At 40.3% G+C, this 17,318-nt stretch overlaps 2 protein-coding genes across 5 annotated transcripts in view; one reads left to right on the forward strand and one right to left on the reverse strand.

Annotated features, from left to right (window-relative positions):
* The first annotated feature begins 959 nt into the window (after positions 1–959).
* RMC1 (regulator of MON1-CCZ1) lies at positions 960–16,464 on the forward strand. Of its 3 annotated transcripts, XM_035564074.2 has the most exons (20): positions 960–1,195; positions 2,926–3,002; positions 4,165–4,249; positions 4,621–4,677; positions 5,747–5,833; positions 6,502–6,642; positions 8,282–8,385; positions 8,928–9,017; positions 9,122–9,227; positions 10,442–10,553; positions 11,626–11,670; positions 12,083–12,136; positions 12,971–13,099; positions 13,416–13,522; positions 14,363–14,482; positions 14,679–14,756; positions 14,925–15,029; positions 15,115–15,183; positions 15,323–15,548; positions 16,287–16,464. In XM_035564074.2, the coding sequence occupies exons 1-20, from the start codon at positions 1,022–1,024 to the stop codon at positions 16,364–16,366; spliced, it is 2,046 nt and encodes a 681-aa protein (XP_035419967.1). In that variant the 5' UTR covers positions 960–1,021; the 3' UTR covers positions 16,367–16,464. The 3 variants fall into 3 exon arrangements, with proteins under 3 accessions (XP_035419967.1, XP_035419969.1, XP_035419968.1); XM_035564076.2 differs by lacking the exon at positions 14,363–14,482; XM_035564075.2 differs by lacking the exon at positions 12,083–12,136 and having other exon boundaries at positions 12,992–13,099.
* The window catches only part of NPC1 (NPC intracellular cholesterol transporter 1), a 28,922-nt gene continuing 27,990 nt past the window's right edge, over positions 16,387–17,318 (reverse strand). For both annotated transcript variants that reach the window (XM_035564071.2, XM_035564073.2), the window contains one exon: positions 16,387–17,004. In XM_035564071.2, the coding sequence (XP_035419964.1) occupies positions 16,922–17,004 (83 nt within the window). In that variant the 3' untranslated portion in view covers positions 16,387–16,921. The remainder of the gene's footprint in view (positions 17,005–17,318) is intronic.

Below are 17,318 nucleotides of genomic sequence, written 5' to 3' on the forward strand. Positions count from 1 at the left end.
CTCAAAGCTGCTACCTACTACATTACAGCATTCTTGTAAAGGAAGGATATTAGATTGGTAGGGATGTTTACATTGGGAGCGAGAGAAAGAGAGCACAAATAACTGGAAGTCAGGGGGTGTTTTCCGAGATGTCATTTTGAAACAGGAAACTTGTTCTATTGCACTTGAGTAGAGGTCTCAGTTGGTACAGCTGTTTTAATTAAAATAAGAATAAAATGTAAAAAATGAAGTAATGGTCCTCAAGCCTGTGAATTGAAGCTAGTGGGCCTGATTATATTGCCTGAATGTCTTTTCGCCCAAAGCAGTAATATTTGCTCAGGATTTGCTTGGAGACTGGACTAGTGATAGGACTAGAGTAAATGTCCTCAAGTTGCACCAGGGGAGGTTCAGGTTGGAAATGAGGAGACATTTCTTCTCAGAAAGAGCAGTCAGACATTGGGATGGGTTGACCAGGGAGGTGGTGGTGTCACTGTCCCTGGGGGTGTTCAAGGAAAGGTTGGACGTGGTGCTTAGGGACATGGTTTAGTGGGTGACATTGGCGGTAGGGCCAGATGATCTTGAAGGTCTTTTCCAACCTTAACAATTCTGTGATTGTATGACATCTACATACTTTGTCAAGTAGCTCAAACCAAGGGAGAGGTTGCTAAAACAAGGGTTTTCCTGGACTCCTCTGCCATGAAAGCCTCTAGGGTTATCATCAGGCAAACAGCATCTCAGAATTAATTCTGGATATTCGTCACAAAGTCCTGAGGCTAAACTCGGGCAGAATTCCCTACGTTTCGGCTAACAAGAGAGGACCTTTTTATTCTGGAACTATGAGGAACGCGTAAGCGCGCTGCCCGCCTGGGGCACAACCGGGCGCTCGCAGCGCCAGGCACTCCCCCCCCCTCCCAAAATGGCGGCAGCACCGCCTGTAGGGCGGGCCGCTCCCGCGTCACGCGGCGAGGGAGTGTAAACAGGAAGCGGCCGCCCGGCCGGCCGGGGGCGTTGGGGACCGCTGGGAACCGTTGGTGCGGCCGCCATGAGCCGCGAGCCGCCGCCGGGGGAGGAGGAGGACGGGGCGCCGGGGGGAGAAGATGGCGGCGGCGGCGAGAGCCGGGGCGGCGGCTGCTACCTGGCGCTGTGCGGCCGGCCCGTGCACTTCGAGAAGGCCAACCCCGTCAACTGCGTCTTCTTCGACGAGGCCAACAAGCAGGTGGGTGCGGCGGCGGGCCGCGGCTGGGCGGCGCGTCCTTTCCTGACGCCCTTTTTATTTTTTTTTCCCTATTTTTTTAAATAATTTTTCTCCCCTAGTCTCTTGGTTTGGCGGCTCTGTTCTCGGCCGCTGCTCGCTGTGGTGCTCCTGTGGGGATTTGGCCGCCGGCACCTGCCGCGGCGCTGCGGGCCCGGGGGAATTTGGGAATTTATTTTTCTAATCCCTTGTTATCGCCCTCCATGTCGTAAGGGTGTTCTGGAGTTCCTCAGGGACAATGAACTGAGTTTTTCAATTCCTAAGCCTCCATATTCTCTCACGTAATAATATTTGTAGCTTTTCTTGTGGCTCTTGACCAGCTGCTTTGCTTTACGTTTCTCAGCTTTCTTTCTTTTAAGTGTGCTTCTGCTAAATATCCCTGTGGGTTTCTGTACGGCCGGCTCAGTGTAGCTAAAAGGTCCCCAGTCTGTCCTGATGCTTGTATCGGCGTGGATGCTGTTGGCTGTCTAATTCCTGTAACCATCCTGTAAGTTCAGTGTTCGCAGCGTTGAAATGTTCACGCTTTCTTCCCCATACAAATGGCACGGTTTGCCATCTGATGTATGGACCAGATCAGCATCAGATTTGAAGGGGGGGGGGTGCAATATTTTTGTTGTGAACTTATTGCTGCTGTTCCGTATTCAAGATTATTGGGGTCCTTTTTCTCGACAAACCATTATACTTTACGTACATTTCAATGGACAGTTGAAATATGAGTATGTAAGTGCACTTGTCTGGAGGCACTGGATCATGACATGGACGTGAGAAACTGATCGAAATAAACTTATTTTCAATTGTAACTTTAATTCTCTATCTTTTATTGCTAATCTAAAATTGTTTAATTTCCAGTGTGTATCTAAATCATCTCTATCCAGCATTTCAATGATTCTTTTTTTCCCCACATAAAGAGTCTTCTGATAGCTTGTTCCTTGTTGTCTTGCACAAATTAAGAGAAAGTTGCCTTCATTTTCTATCTACATCGATGTTAAAAGTATTTTAAAATTGTTTTTTATCATTCTGGTAAGACTATGGACTTGCTTGCAGTTTATAGCCTTGAAACCTGTATTCCTGCATGGGCGTACTGCACCATCAGCATGGTTTATATTACGAAACAGTATATCGTTATGTCGTTATTCCAAGACCTGACCTGTGTGTTTACTGCTTCCACAGGTACAACTATAACAATAAGGCATCTGCTTTTTTTTTTTTTTTTAAGCCAGTCGAAGTTTGTACAGCATGATTTTTTTATCTTAATGTTACCTTGTTTTAGTTGACAAGCAGTATACATCAAGCAGGTTATACACAAATGTGTAAGCAGTTGTGCTAAAGAAATCCTTTGGTTGTTAGTGCAAGTCAGCTGACACTTCTTAGGTACAGGCAAAACTGCAGATTACTATTAACCTATTCCTATCTAGTAACATGTTCTGACAAGATCAGCTTTCTGGATCAGTGAGTTGCATCTTATCCCTTCCCAATCCCCAAGCTGTTTTCCTTAAACAATGCACTGCTCTTAAGTAATTTTTTTTTACTAATGCTTGAATTAGGTAAGTAAGAATATAGAAAACAAAAAAGTTTATACAAACAGCTTCTGTTTTTTCTTGCCCAGCAGTTCAGAAAATGCCTACAGTATTGTGTAGGTACCTTTGTAAACTTGGAGCTCCAGAGAAAATAATTGATTTGTCCTTTTGTAATAGGTTTTTGCTGTTCGATCTGGTGGAGCTACAGGAGTTGTTGTTAAAGGCTTGGAGGACAGAAATCCCATTTCATTCAGGTAAGGCACCTTCACTTTTGTTGTCTTGGAATAGTATTCTGCGGTCTTAAATTATGTGGTACTTCCTCCTGATCTACTGTGTTTCGAGCATAAAACTTAGAAGTACTTGCGATTGTCTATTTTGTTCTTAGACATAATCTTGTAATTAATATGGTATGCTTTTCTCTCATGAATCTGCAGTCTTCTGAAAAAAATAAAGCTGTGGATTTTTCTGTAACAACAATATTTCATTAAAACATGTTGTAAATGTGAGAGATTATGGGGATTCAAGCTTGTGATTCTTACAGCAGCTGTGACTTTTCCAAGGATGTGGTTTAGCAAGTTAAACAAAATGAGGTAAACCTAAATGTGCAGAGAACCGTAACTTCTCTGAATTTCTGCCAGAGATTCAAGCATCTTATTTCTGACTTGTGGATTTCTTGGTTTTTGTTTCTTTTTTTAATTTGATTTGGTTTCTTTTTATCTTCTTGTTGAAAGTCATCCTCGCCACCTTCCCCCAGAACCTGTCAGCAGTATTTTCAATGAAACTGCTCTATCTTCAGAAAACTATTTTATAAATGCCTCTGTTAAAAGTGATGACTCTGTACTCTGCTGTGTATATGTTAGGAAGTAGTCTTTTACTCAAAGGCTACTTAAACCCAGGTACGGAAGAAGCAATTTGTTTACTGTGCTGTTAACCTCATTTCCACTTTAACCTCAGAAATTCTTGTAGAGGATGAATCTTAGTGGGGAACTGAGTAGACTTGTGTCTTATTAGCAGTAGTCCTGGTAGTAAAGGAGCTGATCAGAGGATGTCAGTGAGTGTTACAGAACTCCAGAAGCACTGGGACAGAGCTGAGATTGCAGGTTTGAATAGTTCTGCAGTCGTTCAATTCCCCATCGTAGGCCAACAGAGCAGAGCAGCTCTAGTAACTTCAGGTGCTAGTTTGTGCAATCTTAGCTGTGTTTCTGTCATGGATGTGTTCAGTACTTCTGAAGAGTGAACTGCTGTTATCTTGCCAACTTCTGAATCCTGTATGTGTCCAGCAACTCTCCGAAGTTATGTTCAAAAGTATTTGCATTACACTTTTCTCTCTTCTCCGTGTTTTGAGGGTGTATTACAGAATTCTATAGCAAACTAGTTTAGACGATGTTCACATAACTTCTTTTTCTTCCTATATAGAATGGAAGACAAGGGTGAAGTAAAATGCATCAAGTTTTCCTTAGGAAACAAGATACTGGCTGTGCAGAGAACATCAAAAAGTGTGGTAAGACTCCTACGCCCTGCAGACAGGAAGGGAATTGGAGCTGAAACTCTAGTACTTAGAGTACCAGAGTAGAAGCCTCTGAGGCTAAACTTTGAGAGTTCTGGTGGCTGTCAACAGCTGTAGTGAAAGTTCCTCTCACCCTGAGAGGCTGAGCAGCTGCAAGGCAACGTTATTGCTTTGTGGGTATCATCCTTTAAGAAAGGTGAAGGGGTGGAGCTGATTCCTATAAAGAAGTGAAGTAGAATATAGTAAATCAAGCTTATTTCTATGTATCTCGTCCAAAATAACTTGATCGGCTAATAACTGTTCTTTTCTACCTATACTATTCTGTGCTTCATACTTGCTGATGTGCTTCATGTGTGTCGTTGCAGGATTTCTTGAATTTTATTCCAGACAGCCCTCAGCTAGAATATACACAGGAATGTAAGGTAAACGAATGTTCAAAGCTTATAGGTAAAACTCTAATGTTACTTACACTGGTGGCCTCTACTCTACAAGAGAACTAATTGAGATACCAAAAAAAAAATCACTTCCAAAACACTAATGTGAAGTAAGAGATAGGTAGTTGCTACTGTCTATTTGAATTGAGGTAAATTAACAGGTATTAACAATGCCACAAAAAAACACTACAACCCTTCCTGGTTCAGTCACTCTAATCCTGTCTTAGAAGGAACTGGAAATACTGTGAAAGCAACAAATGTCAAGGTTTGGGGAGGAGAAGAGACCAAGAGCTTTTTTTTTTTTTTTAAGTAATTATACCAATGTCAGAAATGTTAATTTGGATGTTTTGCCCTAATTTTACTGATCAGTGATAGAGTATGCAAACTACTGACAGTTTACTGTCTGGTATTTTTAAACAACCCTTCTCATTTCTTGATGATCAGTGTATGAGAAACAGCTATTATTGTCCCTGGTACTTTCCAATCGTTAATTAAGAGAAAATACAATGTGGGGTAATAGAATGCTAAAGTACATTTTTAAATATTGGGATTTGCAAAGATTCCTTTATTCCCATGGGCTTTAAAGCTGAAGCACTCTCTGCTTCATTATTGAGGATTATGCATTTGAGTAAAGCGTTATAGCAAGGATTTATGATAGAGTTCTGAGTGTAGTCATGGGAAATCTTAGTTCTTTGTTTCTGTCGATGGAAGGAACAGGCCTTTCTTGCCAAGAATTATTTGAATTGGCAGTATGGTTTGAACCTGAAGAACTTGGTTGTCTTTGGGGGAGAAGAAAAATTGACTGTGTAATAAACTTGTAAATTTTACACGCTACCAGAAGTTCAAGTCACACAGTAGTTATGTTCATACATGGTTTGGGGAGTCTTTGACAAAAGCAGCTGATATATATATTGGGCGTCCAGCTGCCAAGTGCATGAACTCCAGTGACTGGATAACTAAATGGCCTTTGATCTCACATTCTTCATTTAATAATACTAGCTTATCTGAATAGTTACTTTTTCCAAGTAAAAGTTCTTGTTTGCTTGTTTGTTAAAAGACCAAGAATGCCAATATTCTAGGATTCTGCTGGACAAGTTCAACAGAAATCGTCTTCATCACAGATCAAGGAATCGAATTCTATCAGGTAATGCAAACAGCTCCTGTAGGTTAGACACATTTAGAAATTAGAAAATCTTAATTTCTTCCAGTATCTTTGAATTATTTTCTTCTAGCTTTCAAATTGAGAAAATGCTGTTTTAAAAAGTACAGCTCTTATGTTTAGACTACTTTAAGGTAAATACTTTTTTTTTCAGAGTGAGGGAAATGTAACAGGTAATGTAGTGCATCTAACAAAGATCCTCTATAAAGGAGTTCTGAATTAAGTATTGAGAACTCAAGACTGACGTGCTCTTGACTAGTATAGAAATGAGTTTGTAAATTTAATGTGAAATATTACTTCATGCAGAACAAATCAGCATTTTGGACTAGATCTTCAGAAGTCCCTTTCAACCTCTGCCATTCTGTGATTAAGGAAGATGTGTGCATGCTTCAAATGCAGTGAAGAACAAATGTTGATTAAGATAGTGATATCCTTCTGCAAATTGTTAGCTTCCTCTTATATTGGTCAATTAATTGTCTGAACTAGTCTGTGTGATTTTCTTAATTACCTTTGCATGTGTTTTTGGAGAAATCTGAACAGCCCTTTCTGACATTGGTGATGAGGGGTATTATAAACTTTTTCCAAAGCTGTGTGCCATTTATGCTGTTGGAATCCTGATATTTATATATAATGGTAATATCTCATGTTTCCAGGTATTACCAGAGAAACGAAGTTTAAAACTTCTGAAGAATCAGAATATCAATGTCAACTGGTATATGTATTGTCCAGAGAGCTCTGTTATTCTTCTGTCAACCACTGTCCTTGGCAATGTCCTGCAGCCATTCTATTTCAAGGTAAAGGACTATGTTCCACACTTTTTTTTCATTTTGAGAGCTTGCTTTTTTTTAGGTTGCTACTTCAGTCAAGCATTCTGTTTCCTTTCCTGGATTTCTTCCAAGAGGTCCGTGTTTACATCTTTACATGACAATAAGCAAAGAACAAAGCAAAATCTCTAAGCTAGATCCTTGGCAACAGCTTAAAATTAATTCACTTTTTCCTTATGTCCTCTTTGGAAAGAAGTGTACTGAGTTAATGTTGGGCAGTTCCCCTTGAGAAAGGGGAACCGAAAATCAGTGACATAGTATCAGTGACACAGTACTTGACAACTTAAGTATCTTTCAAGATCTCTTTTTTTCATTTATGTAAAGGTTTTATTTCTATGTGGGCATTTGAACTCTCTAGCATTATAAACTAAAAATAAGGGCCTTTCACTTACGATTGTAACTATATCCTTCTACATGCAAGTGGATGAACTTGAAAAAGAAAAGAAAAACGTAGTGCTTAAGAAACAGTTATTGTTCCAAGCATGAGAGGGCTAGGTATACCTTACTTATTTTTCTTGGTGCTCTTCCCTGTGGACAACAGTAAAGGTTCCGGTGAAAGTATTTCTCTTTATGGCTTGGAAAAACACTGCAGTGAAAATTAGAATTCGCTATAAGTTAATTGTACAGTAAGATGATTTAGGAAAAAATGAGGAACAGAACTACTGGCTTCATCTTGCTTCTTTTAAGGGCTTACACATTGCTCTGGTAGTCTAAGGGAGCATACTTAAAAAGAAGCATATTCAGATGGTTTTCTTGGTTTGGGTTGATCTCACGTGGGGTCTTTACTGGATCCTGAAGTAATATTCTCGTGGGTGTCTAGGTAGAACATACTCTCACTGATTCCTTTGTGAGGACTTCAGTCGTGCTTCACTCTCCTTCGTATTTTGTGTCAAGTTGTAGCTAAATAACTCTCATTTTGTATTCAGAAAGTATTTATAAAGATTTCCTGAGGAAAGTACTGTGCTAAAATAATCTCTTGAAAATAAAGCTCTAGCAAAGAAGAAATTTCTGTAGTATTTGCATATCACACTCAAGAACAAGTTAATGAGAATGGTAAGTGAAACTCGGTAGAAGTTTCAACAACTCTGAAAATTTGCTTAAATTCCATGCGAAAAGAGGAAGAGAGGAGGAAATCTCGAGTGGGGAAAAAGGGTATGCTCTCAGTTTAATGCAGATTCTGGAGTTAGTAGGAACAAAAAGAGACTGTGACTAATAGGAATTACTGATATTTTCCCCCTTCTCAGTAAGCTGTTATTCAAGAGTTGGAGCACATCTTTCACGGTGAAAGAGGAATTTGAGAGAACTTATGTTTGAGATCTCCAAGCCGTTTTCATTGGGATTTGCATACAAATTTGTGTTGGCTTAGCTAAGACTGAAATGCTTTGCTAGCTGAAGCTGATGTTATAATATCAAGATGATATTATGATATCTTAGGTATTTGTTTAGGATCCCAATAGAAAGGTGTCAGTCATCTTTCCAGCTATCATCATTCTTCTCCTCATGGGGGTGCTATTCATCCAACCTTTGACTAATGCATAGTCAAGGCCACCTTCCAGTTTCAAGTCTTAATGTTGGATTGCTGCTTTTTGTTGTTGTTTCTGTTTAACAGAGTGGAACAATGTCAAAACTATCAAAATTTGAAATTGAGTTACCTGCAGCACCCAAGTCCTCCAAGCTCAGCCTTTCTGAAAGAGATATTGCCATGGCTACAATGTATGTATCTGACTAATCAAGCCTTTTCTTTCCTTGGAAAAGTGTGAGAGTTTGGGGATGCTCTGAGAAGACAAGAATGGCGACGTGGTTGCACTTGTTTCTTGTTTTAGCAGTATTCCTGCTTTAAAGGGCTTTAAAGTGCTTTGGTTACTGCCTTGAACAAAGAGTCTAAACAACTCTCCTGAGGCAGGGTGGGGACGAGATGCAAACTGAGGGGTCTTAATGAAATTCTTCTTGATTAGTCCAGGCATCTTGAGAATATTTCATTTTTGAGTTGATCTGCTGACAGAATTAGTCTTATGTCTAATTTGCATACGCATAGACTGCATTGTGATTTACCAAGTGTTGTTTCAGTCTTTCACTTTTAATTGGTCATTTGACTTAGGTAATCTCATCTCTGTTCTTCTAGGATAAAACATGGTTCTAACAGGATGTTAGAGTAAGACAGCTTTATGCCTTTGTTTCAGAAAGGATGTCCTAGGTCTCGCTTCCCTCCCAGCTCTTTGTTGTCAAGTAATGTTTTAATCCTGTTGTCTCATTAGATACGGGCAGCTTTACGTCCTCTATTTGAGGCATCACTCAAGGACTTCCAATAGTACAGGAGCAGAAGTAGTCCTCTATCACTTGCCAAGGTAAGAGCAGAGTAAAGAACTTTTGTGACACTTCATGTGCGTAAGAGACTTCTGCTTTTCTGTTTTGGATAGGCGTACTGACCAGCTCTTCTCTATTTCCATAGAGAGGGCTCCTGTAAGAAGACGCACATTTTAAAGCTCAACAGAACTGGAAAGTTTGCACTAAATGTTGTGGATAACTTGGTGGTAGTACATCATCAGGATACTGAGGTCTGAGTTGTTTGTTTTCTTGTCTTAACTTTCAAAAGTTGGACATTTTCATAACTATACACGTTAGCTTTAGAAAACATTTGTGTGTTCTTAGCATTGCTGAAAGCCAGAGTATTTGCAGGGAAGGAAAAAAAAACCACCATAAAGGTAAAAGATTCAAACTTACCCTTGGCCTTGATGGAAATAGCACTTCGTTTTTTTTTCCAATGCCTCTTTTTGTGTCCCTTTTTTTAGTATTATTTTACTGTGATATTCTGCTGCACTGTGTAGGTTTTTAAGGCATTGTGGAGAGGTAGAGCTAACTTGGATACTAAATTATTAATCATGGGAACTTCTTGTATCACAAAAATGTGAATGATCAGTTTCTATGACCAAAACTTTTAGTTTGAAAAGCCAGGTTTCTGAAAACTTACAGGAACACACATTATCTTATGCACATGATAGTGTGGGTAAAATTTGACTGTAGTCCCAGTAGCAAGGCTTGATCAGTAGGAAAGCTGAAGTGGTACTTTGCTTTTTACGTGCGGAAAGGCTTTTGTTTCTCCTGCTGGGCAGCTTCAAGAACTGGGTCAGTATATCTTGTTAGGCTGCTTAGTGGATGTTTCAGTTGTAATTGATATTAATGCTACGTGTTAACATTCAACCCAGAGCTCTTATAGCCTGACTGAAACGCTGGAGAATAAATACGACTGTATGAACACACACAAAACAAATACCACACTGAGTAGGGTAGCTGCCAAGTCATGTCTTGTTGGCGCTGGCAGTGATGTAAATTTCCACCATGTGAGATTTTCACTACGAATATTGTATATACAGAGTGAAAATGTTAGTAAATTCTGTATTTAACAAGACTGAAGGGTATGAGTATGAGGATATCATAGGTGGGTGCAGAATTTTTCTCAATTTCTAGAGTCCATAACTAAGCAGTGAATTTGACGTGTTGTTGTTATGCAGAATACAAGATGGAAATCAGACTCATTAAGGTTGGAAAAGACCTCCAAGACCATCTGGTCCAACCATCCCCCTACCACTAATGTCACCCACTAAACCATGTCCCTAAGCACCACATCCAGCCTCTCCTTACACACCCCCAGGGATGGTGGCTTCACCACCTCCCTGGGCAACCCGTTCCAAAATGTGAAAAGTGACCTGAATACATGTAAATGGGTGGGAACTTGTATTTTGTGAAAACTAATTTCTCTTGTCAATTTCAGACTTCAGTCATATTTGACATCAAGCTAAAAGGAGAATTTGATGGGTCTACTACCATCCATCAATTTGTACTTCCACCTCGATCAATACAACCCTATCAAATACCTGTAGCAGGTAGCGCTATTATACTATATAATAAACGCTCTAACCTATTATCAGGGTTGTCTAAATGCAACAGCTGGCATACCAGAGTGCTTCAGCCTACTAATACTTCCATTATACATAGTGAGGGAGGAGAAGGTGAGGGAAGAAAGAAAATAGCAAGGAACTGATAAGAAATTCTTGTCCCGAATTCATGCTTCTGACAGAAGAGTAAAAGATGCTATTTAAGCTGTACACTTGCTATAATGCTTTGAAGTGTTAAAGCAAAGATCTTTCAAATTTTATTTATTTTGTTATACAGATTATTTGTATGCCCTGTCCTTTCCCCATTGACCCCAGCTATAAAAGCTGGTGTGTACTCCAAAGCACTTAATGCTTCCCTGGCTTAAGTCATAACTATTTAATTTTCTGGGCCACATCATGAGCCTGAAAGACAGTCCAGGCTTAGAGTCAAGTTTAGGATCAGCTTAGCATCAATACTAAAGATGATTTTAGATTTTTCTTTCTGGCTTTCTGTAATAAAAGTGTAGCAGATAATTTTCCAGCTTCAAAGTTAATTGTTTGCTAATAGCTAGAATTAGTCTGAGCATAGTTGCACTACTCTATGGCAAAACGGTGTGGCACTCTCTACAGAAGAAAAACTCTTCTTAGGGATGATTGCACCTTAAAAACTCTTTGACAACAAAATTTTGAAGTCACTAATAGAAAGTATGTGATAAATCTGTGGGTAAAGGTTACTACCAGAAGGTACAAACCTACATTGCTTTTAAAGGAACGAAAGTGATTACGTGTAAATAAAGGAAGTTGGAGACAATGCATTTGGAGTCACAGTATTAGAGATGGAATGCTTCAGCATGCATGACTTCCTATGTGTCGGGTTTCCTTTCCTACACTGTCAGTTTTCCTTATAGATGAACTAGTTACACAACTGCATGTAACTTCTTTTGTTTCGCCTGCTTGCTGTAGGACTGCTAGAATGTTATACCTATACTGCCTTTTCAGTGTGAGCTTGTGGTTTGTGTTTTGTTAGCACAGGAGCTGCCAGACTACTGTTGTTCTTCAGCTGATGTTACTTTTTCTGCAGGTCCAGCCTCTGTAACAAGTCAGTCTCCTGTTCCGTGTAAACTCTGTATCCTTTAAGTGCTCCTGGAATGTCAGACTCCTATGTACCAAGCATAGAAAAAGCTAACATGATAGCCTGACTCACTAAATCTGGCTTTAGCTCATTTACCACTTCAAGAGGAAATAGTATGCTTCACAAGAGCCTTTACTACTTTTACAGAGCTATAAATAAGGGATGCATTAATGTAATGTAATGCATTAGTATTTCTCAGTCATTTGAGATACTTGTGTGAAATTACTGGATAGATACACCATGAAACCAGATAAACATCCAAGGCTGTGTTTCAAGATCTTGCAAGAGAGAGGCTGTGCCAGTGAATGCAAGCATGTTAACTCATTCTGCTTCAGTACAATTACGTGAATATAGTAGCAACAGTCCAGAATCAATGCTAAGATGGGTGTTAAGCTTTAACATTTAGATTCATCTTCGTGGATTGTCTTTCAACCTGATATTATCATCAGTGCAAGTGAAGGTGAGCAGTGAGCTGTTTGACTGCGCTAATCTTTGTAAAATGGTGGCTAGTTGGTGTGGTTTAACTTCAGTAGGCAGCTAAGTACCACCCAGCTGCTTGCTCCCCAGTGGGGAGAAGAGAATCAGAAAGACAGAAGTGAGAAAAGTTGTGGGTTGAGATTCAGTTCAGTAGGCAAACCAAAGCTGCACATGCAATCTGGGCAAAATAAGGAATTAGTTTTCTACTATTCCATTTTTTAAGAAAGCGGGGCTTCAGCACGTGTAACAGTTACTTGGGGAAAACAAAGGCCACAACTCAGTCCCCTCTTGCTTTCCCTCCAGCATTTATGGTTGAGCATGAAATATGTTACATGATAGCCCCTTGGTCAGTTTGGGCCATCTGCCCTGCCTGTATCCCCTCCCAGCTTCTTGTGCACCTCTAGCCTCCATGCTGACAGCGCAGCTTGAGAAGCAGAAAAGACCTTGACTGTGGAGACACTACTCAGCAAGAACCAAAACATGGTATCGATCAGTGTTACTTTCATCACAAATCCAGAACATACCTCATAGGGTATTATCAAGAAAACTAACTCCCCTACTCAAAACCAGTAACTACTTTATACCTTTAGTGCACAAAGCGGCTTGAAACAGTGACTAAGCAGATGTACCTAGTAAGATGACTACTCTTAACAGTACTAACTGGGGATGAGCATTTCCTTTAAAAATCCTGCCAGGGTTATGCTACTCTAAACCACGTTTGGGAAAGCAAATTGTGATCTGTGTTGTCCTTTGAGGTATAGTTTAGATATCCCTGTTTTCTCAGGCAATTCAGTTTATTTTATTCCTTCAACTCAAGGTTACCTCTGGAATCTCCAAGTGAAACTTGAGCCTGTAGTTAACCTCTTGCTTGATAAAGGAAGACTAATGGATTTCCTTCTTCAAAGGAAAGAATGCAAAATGGTTATCCTAGCTGTGTGCTCTCAAAGTAAGTTTAAGTGCTTTGTCTATATTGAAAGTGCAACACTACCTCCTCAAATACTTGTACAAGTTAGCTGGACTGGTCTTAGATTTGAGATCACCTCTGAAACAAGCTTTGTCATATGAAGTGTCAGTCACCCCTCTAAATGAATTAACAGCATGAAATAATTCAACTTCCTGCTACCCCCCTTCAGTTAAAATGCATCTGACATTAAAGAAACATTTTCAGTTAAGTTTAGCATACAGTTTAGAGATCACCTTTTTCAAGGTAGCTTTAAAGCCCTTGTTATTTCTCCTCATAGTTTTTTTTTATATCTTTTCAGTGCTCAGTGAGCCGGAAAGGGGATCACTACCTGTGATTGCAACTGTTTTTGACAAACTGAATCACGAATATAAGAAGTACTTGGAAGCTGAACAAAGCTATACTATGGTAAACTATGTTAGCTACAGCAGCTTGTAGACAGGGTAACACTATTTGAATTTCAAGTTGCATTATGTGGCAAAGGCCAAATACCTGTTCTTTACTTAGGAAAGTCAGGTTCCCCCCAAGGTCAGTCCCTTGCAGTCCTCAAACTCACAGGAGAAAGATGTGTGCAACATGCAATTCTTTCCCCACTTGCGGATGACAGCTTTATTCAGCACTCTGCTGTGGAAGATCACAGAATGTGTTGGAAGGGACATCGAAGATCATCTGAACGCTCTGACCCCCCCCTCTTCCAGGGGTACCTACCACTTTGGGGCTGCCCAAAGCCCCATCCCAGCTGGCATTGAATGCTTCCAGAGGTGCTGCATAGTTCATCTCCAGTAAGACAACTAACATACCCTCATACTTGAGAAAGAAAGAGGGTGGAAGTTCAAAAAGCAGCTTTGAAGCCATAATTATTGCAGTAGTTCCAGACCACTGATTTCATGGCATGCTATACCACTGCACAACCTCTGCAACGCTGCTGCATGTCAGAAGTGCTGACAATCTAGCATGTTCTGCTCTTGTATCACAGCCACATTTCTATTAAGGGGGTGGGCCTGCCTCAACATCATATGCCCATTTATCTCCTGGCTGTAAGATACATAAGTAGCAGCTACTTTTGTTTTCAATTTCAATATGAAAGCCCCCAGTGAACAGAGTGCATCCAGTGTAACTCAACCACAGATGTGAGTTTGCTCAACAAAACATGTTTTCAATGGGGACCTATAAACAGTCCATCTAGACAAGATTTAACTAAAACTGTACCACAAGACTACACTATTCTTAAAGGGTTTCTCCTTGTAGGTGGTAGAAGCAGGCCAGAGTAGAAGTAATCCACTTCTGAAACGTCCAGTCCGCACTCAAGCGGTTATTGACCAGTCTGACATGTACACCCATGTTTTATCCGTATTTACAGAGAAGAAGGTAAGTTAATGTTAAGTGATGATAGGTTTACTGTGAGCCTACTGCTGAACTGAGCTGACTACTTGAAGTAGCAAGCAGGAGGCTTTCTTTATTTCTGTCAGGATTAAAACATCTTGTTTCTCCATTTGTGTGGTTTTAACTTGTCACTAGAAGGGAAAGCGAGGGAAGTTCTACCTAATACTTTCTTCTTGTCTAGGAAGCACCTCACAAGTTCACTATAGCAGTCCTGATGGAATATATTCGCTCTCTCAACCAGTTCCAGATTGCAGTTCAGGTAAAGCACTTAAATGCATGAAGCACCAACTATACCACCTCACTCCATCACATTACGTGGAACGTCAAAACATTCTTAGCCATGTTTGAGTTCTGTCCACTACCGCCTTCTACATCTAAAAACCAGTACTGAGACATGCCTTTGATGGTGGGCTTCTTGTATTCACAGCACTATTTGTACGAGCTGGTCATCAAAACCCTTGTTCAACACAACTTGTTCTACATGCTCCATCAGTTTCTTCAGTACCATGTGCTCAGTGACTCAAAGCCTTTGGTACGTAAGGCAAATTGCTTCAATAAACTAGTGATAGAGGTGGGATGTCTTCAGACTTCCAAAGTTATTTCTACTTTTGCCCTAGGCTTGTCTGTTACTGTCCCTGGAAAGCATTTACCCTCCTGCACATCAGCTCTCTCTGGACATGTTAAAAGTAAGCATTTCAAACTGCAGTATCTGTGTCACATTAGGGTTAGATTTGTCAAACAGCTTACCTGACCAAGCTTGAAGTGATTAGCTAGCATCTAAACCGTTTCTTAGGAACATACTCTTACAGCTGTGATTGATTTCAGAGGCTTTCCACTGCAAATGATGAAATAGTGGAAGTTCTGTTGTCCAAACACCAAGTTTTGGCTGCCTTGAGATTCATCAGGGGTATTGGAGGACATGACAGTATTTCAGCCCGCAAATTCCTTGATGCAGCAAAACAAGCAGATGACGACATGCTTTTCTACACTATATTCAGATTCTTTGAACAAAGAAATCAGCGATTACGAGGAAACCCTAGTTTCACACCAGGTAAGCAATAAGCAGTTAAACACAGATGATTTGTTGTACGAACAGAACTAAGACTTGTTCCACTTACAGGCCAACATGCACTGAGTTCTGTCTTACGATACAGACTCAGCTGGAGTGTATTTTAGTCTTACCTTGAAGCATACTTCCAAAGTTAACCTGGCTTACACCTTTATATACACTGCACGTAGAGTAAAGCCACTCCAAGACAAACAGGAACTCTCAGATGAAGGTAACTTGTTTGGCTAGCAGTCGCCTGCATCACTTAATTTATTAAAGCTGGTACCTCCACTCACTGCTTTCTCCTGAAGCCACAAACTGGAGCAAGATGCAGCCTTTGAGTTCAGTTCAAAGCTCAAGGCCTGTTTTGTGCTACACTTCCTCTCATTTTAAAACCCAAGCCAAACTCCATGTACCAACAACCTGTTAGTCACTAGGTAGTCCAAAGGCTCAGAATCCCACTTCAGGATCTTAAATCTGGAGCATAGAGAATGTGAATGGGTGCAAGGCCACTGGTCAGATAGAGGAACTAGATCAAACAGCTGCTTTTACCGCAACACAATTTGTCACACGACTGGAAATACCTTAAAACGTTCCACTGCTTTGAAGTTGTTAAAACTTTTTCAACTCTAATGCATCAAAGATGTAAATTAGTACTTAACTGAAGTAAATTAAACTACACTATCTTGCTTCTCAGTTCCTCAATTTCAATGTTAACAAACTTTTATTTTGCCCGCTTAGGTGAGCACTGTGAAGAACATGTCACCTTCTTCAAACAAGTATTTGGAGAACAAGCTCTCATGAAGCCCACAACGTTCTGAAAATACTCTTCCCACTGGAATGTATAAACTTAATTTATTGCATTTAAGTAGATTTTTGAACTACAAAATTGCTATTTTATAATAAAGTATATACAAGACATTTTGGCAAATAGTACTAAAAATATTACAACTTGTGATGGCTTCCCCCTTAAAAATAGAGACAAAAATTGCATTGACCTGCATTTAAAATTAGTGTCAGTGGTTTAGCAGTCCATTCTCATACACATCACCTCAGTTTCGTTGACAAAAAAGCTATTCAACTTGCAATGCAGCTGGTTTAGGTTTCTAGAAGAAAGATGCAACCTCTTGAAAACAGAAGTGTTTTAGTAACTTAACATATCTACTTTTAGTAATACTGTTACATGAGCCCCACGTAGCATTTCCTGAGTTTGAAGCCATGTCCAAAGCTGCAGTTGCTATCTTCTAGCTGAATCTGTGCAGGAGTCGAGTCAGTGGTGGTTACAGTGATAGTCATAGAACACTGCTGCGCTTCAGTTCTTAACAAGAGGTGGGCCTAGGCCACAGTTCATAGAATCCACTGAACACTGTTAAAAACTAGAAGTAGAGGAGTCTCTCTCGTTCTGTACCTCTGGACCTCTCCTGTGCAGCGTGAGTTTTAGCTTTATTTACCGATGGGCCTGAATAAGAGAAAAGAACATTATTGCGAAGTCTCGTCATTACAGCACATCAGTCAGCAGCTGTCAACAAGAACCACACACCATCTGGTTTCCTAGGTCCAGCTTAACAGTGGAGAGTCTTCAGGTACGTGTTCAGCTGTCAAAAGCTGCCAGCAGCAGCAAGGACAATAGCTTTTAAATCTTCGTACGTGACTTGCTAAGGGGGTGTTAAGAACGTGTACGCTTTGAGTTTCCCGACTGAAGGAGGACAGCCCTTAGACCATCCAGCTTGCACGCTGAGATCGCTTTTGCACATGCAGGAACCACATCCCACA

This window comes from Cygnus atratus, chromosome 2, assembly GCF_013377495.2.
Source record: "Cygnus atratus isolate AKBS03 ecotype Queensland, Australia chromosome 2, CAtr_DNAZoo_HiC_assembly, whole genome shotgun sequence".
NCBI lineage: Eukaryota > Metazoa > Chordata > Aves > Anseriformes > Anatidae > Cygnus > Cygnus atratus.

Excerpts from the sequence above, each read along its gene's own strand:
- RMC1 (XM_035564074.2), top strand. The coding sequence starts at position 1,022 with ATGAGCCGCGAGCCGCCGCCGGGGGAGGAGGAGGACGGGGCGCCGGGG. Across the intron at positions 9,228-10,441 it reads TACATCATCAGGATACTGAG|ACTTCAGTCATATTTGACAT; the intron begins GTCTGAGTTGTT and ends TGTCAATTTCAG. Across the intron at positions 14,483-14,678 it reads CCGTATTTACAGAGAAGAAG|GAAGCACCTCACAAGTTCAC; the intron begins GTAAGTTAATGT and ends CTTCTTGTCTAG.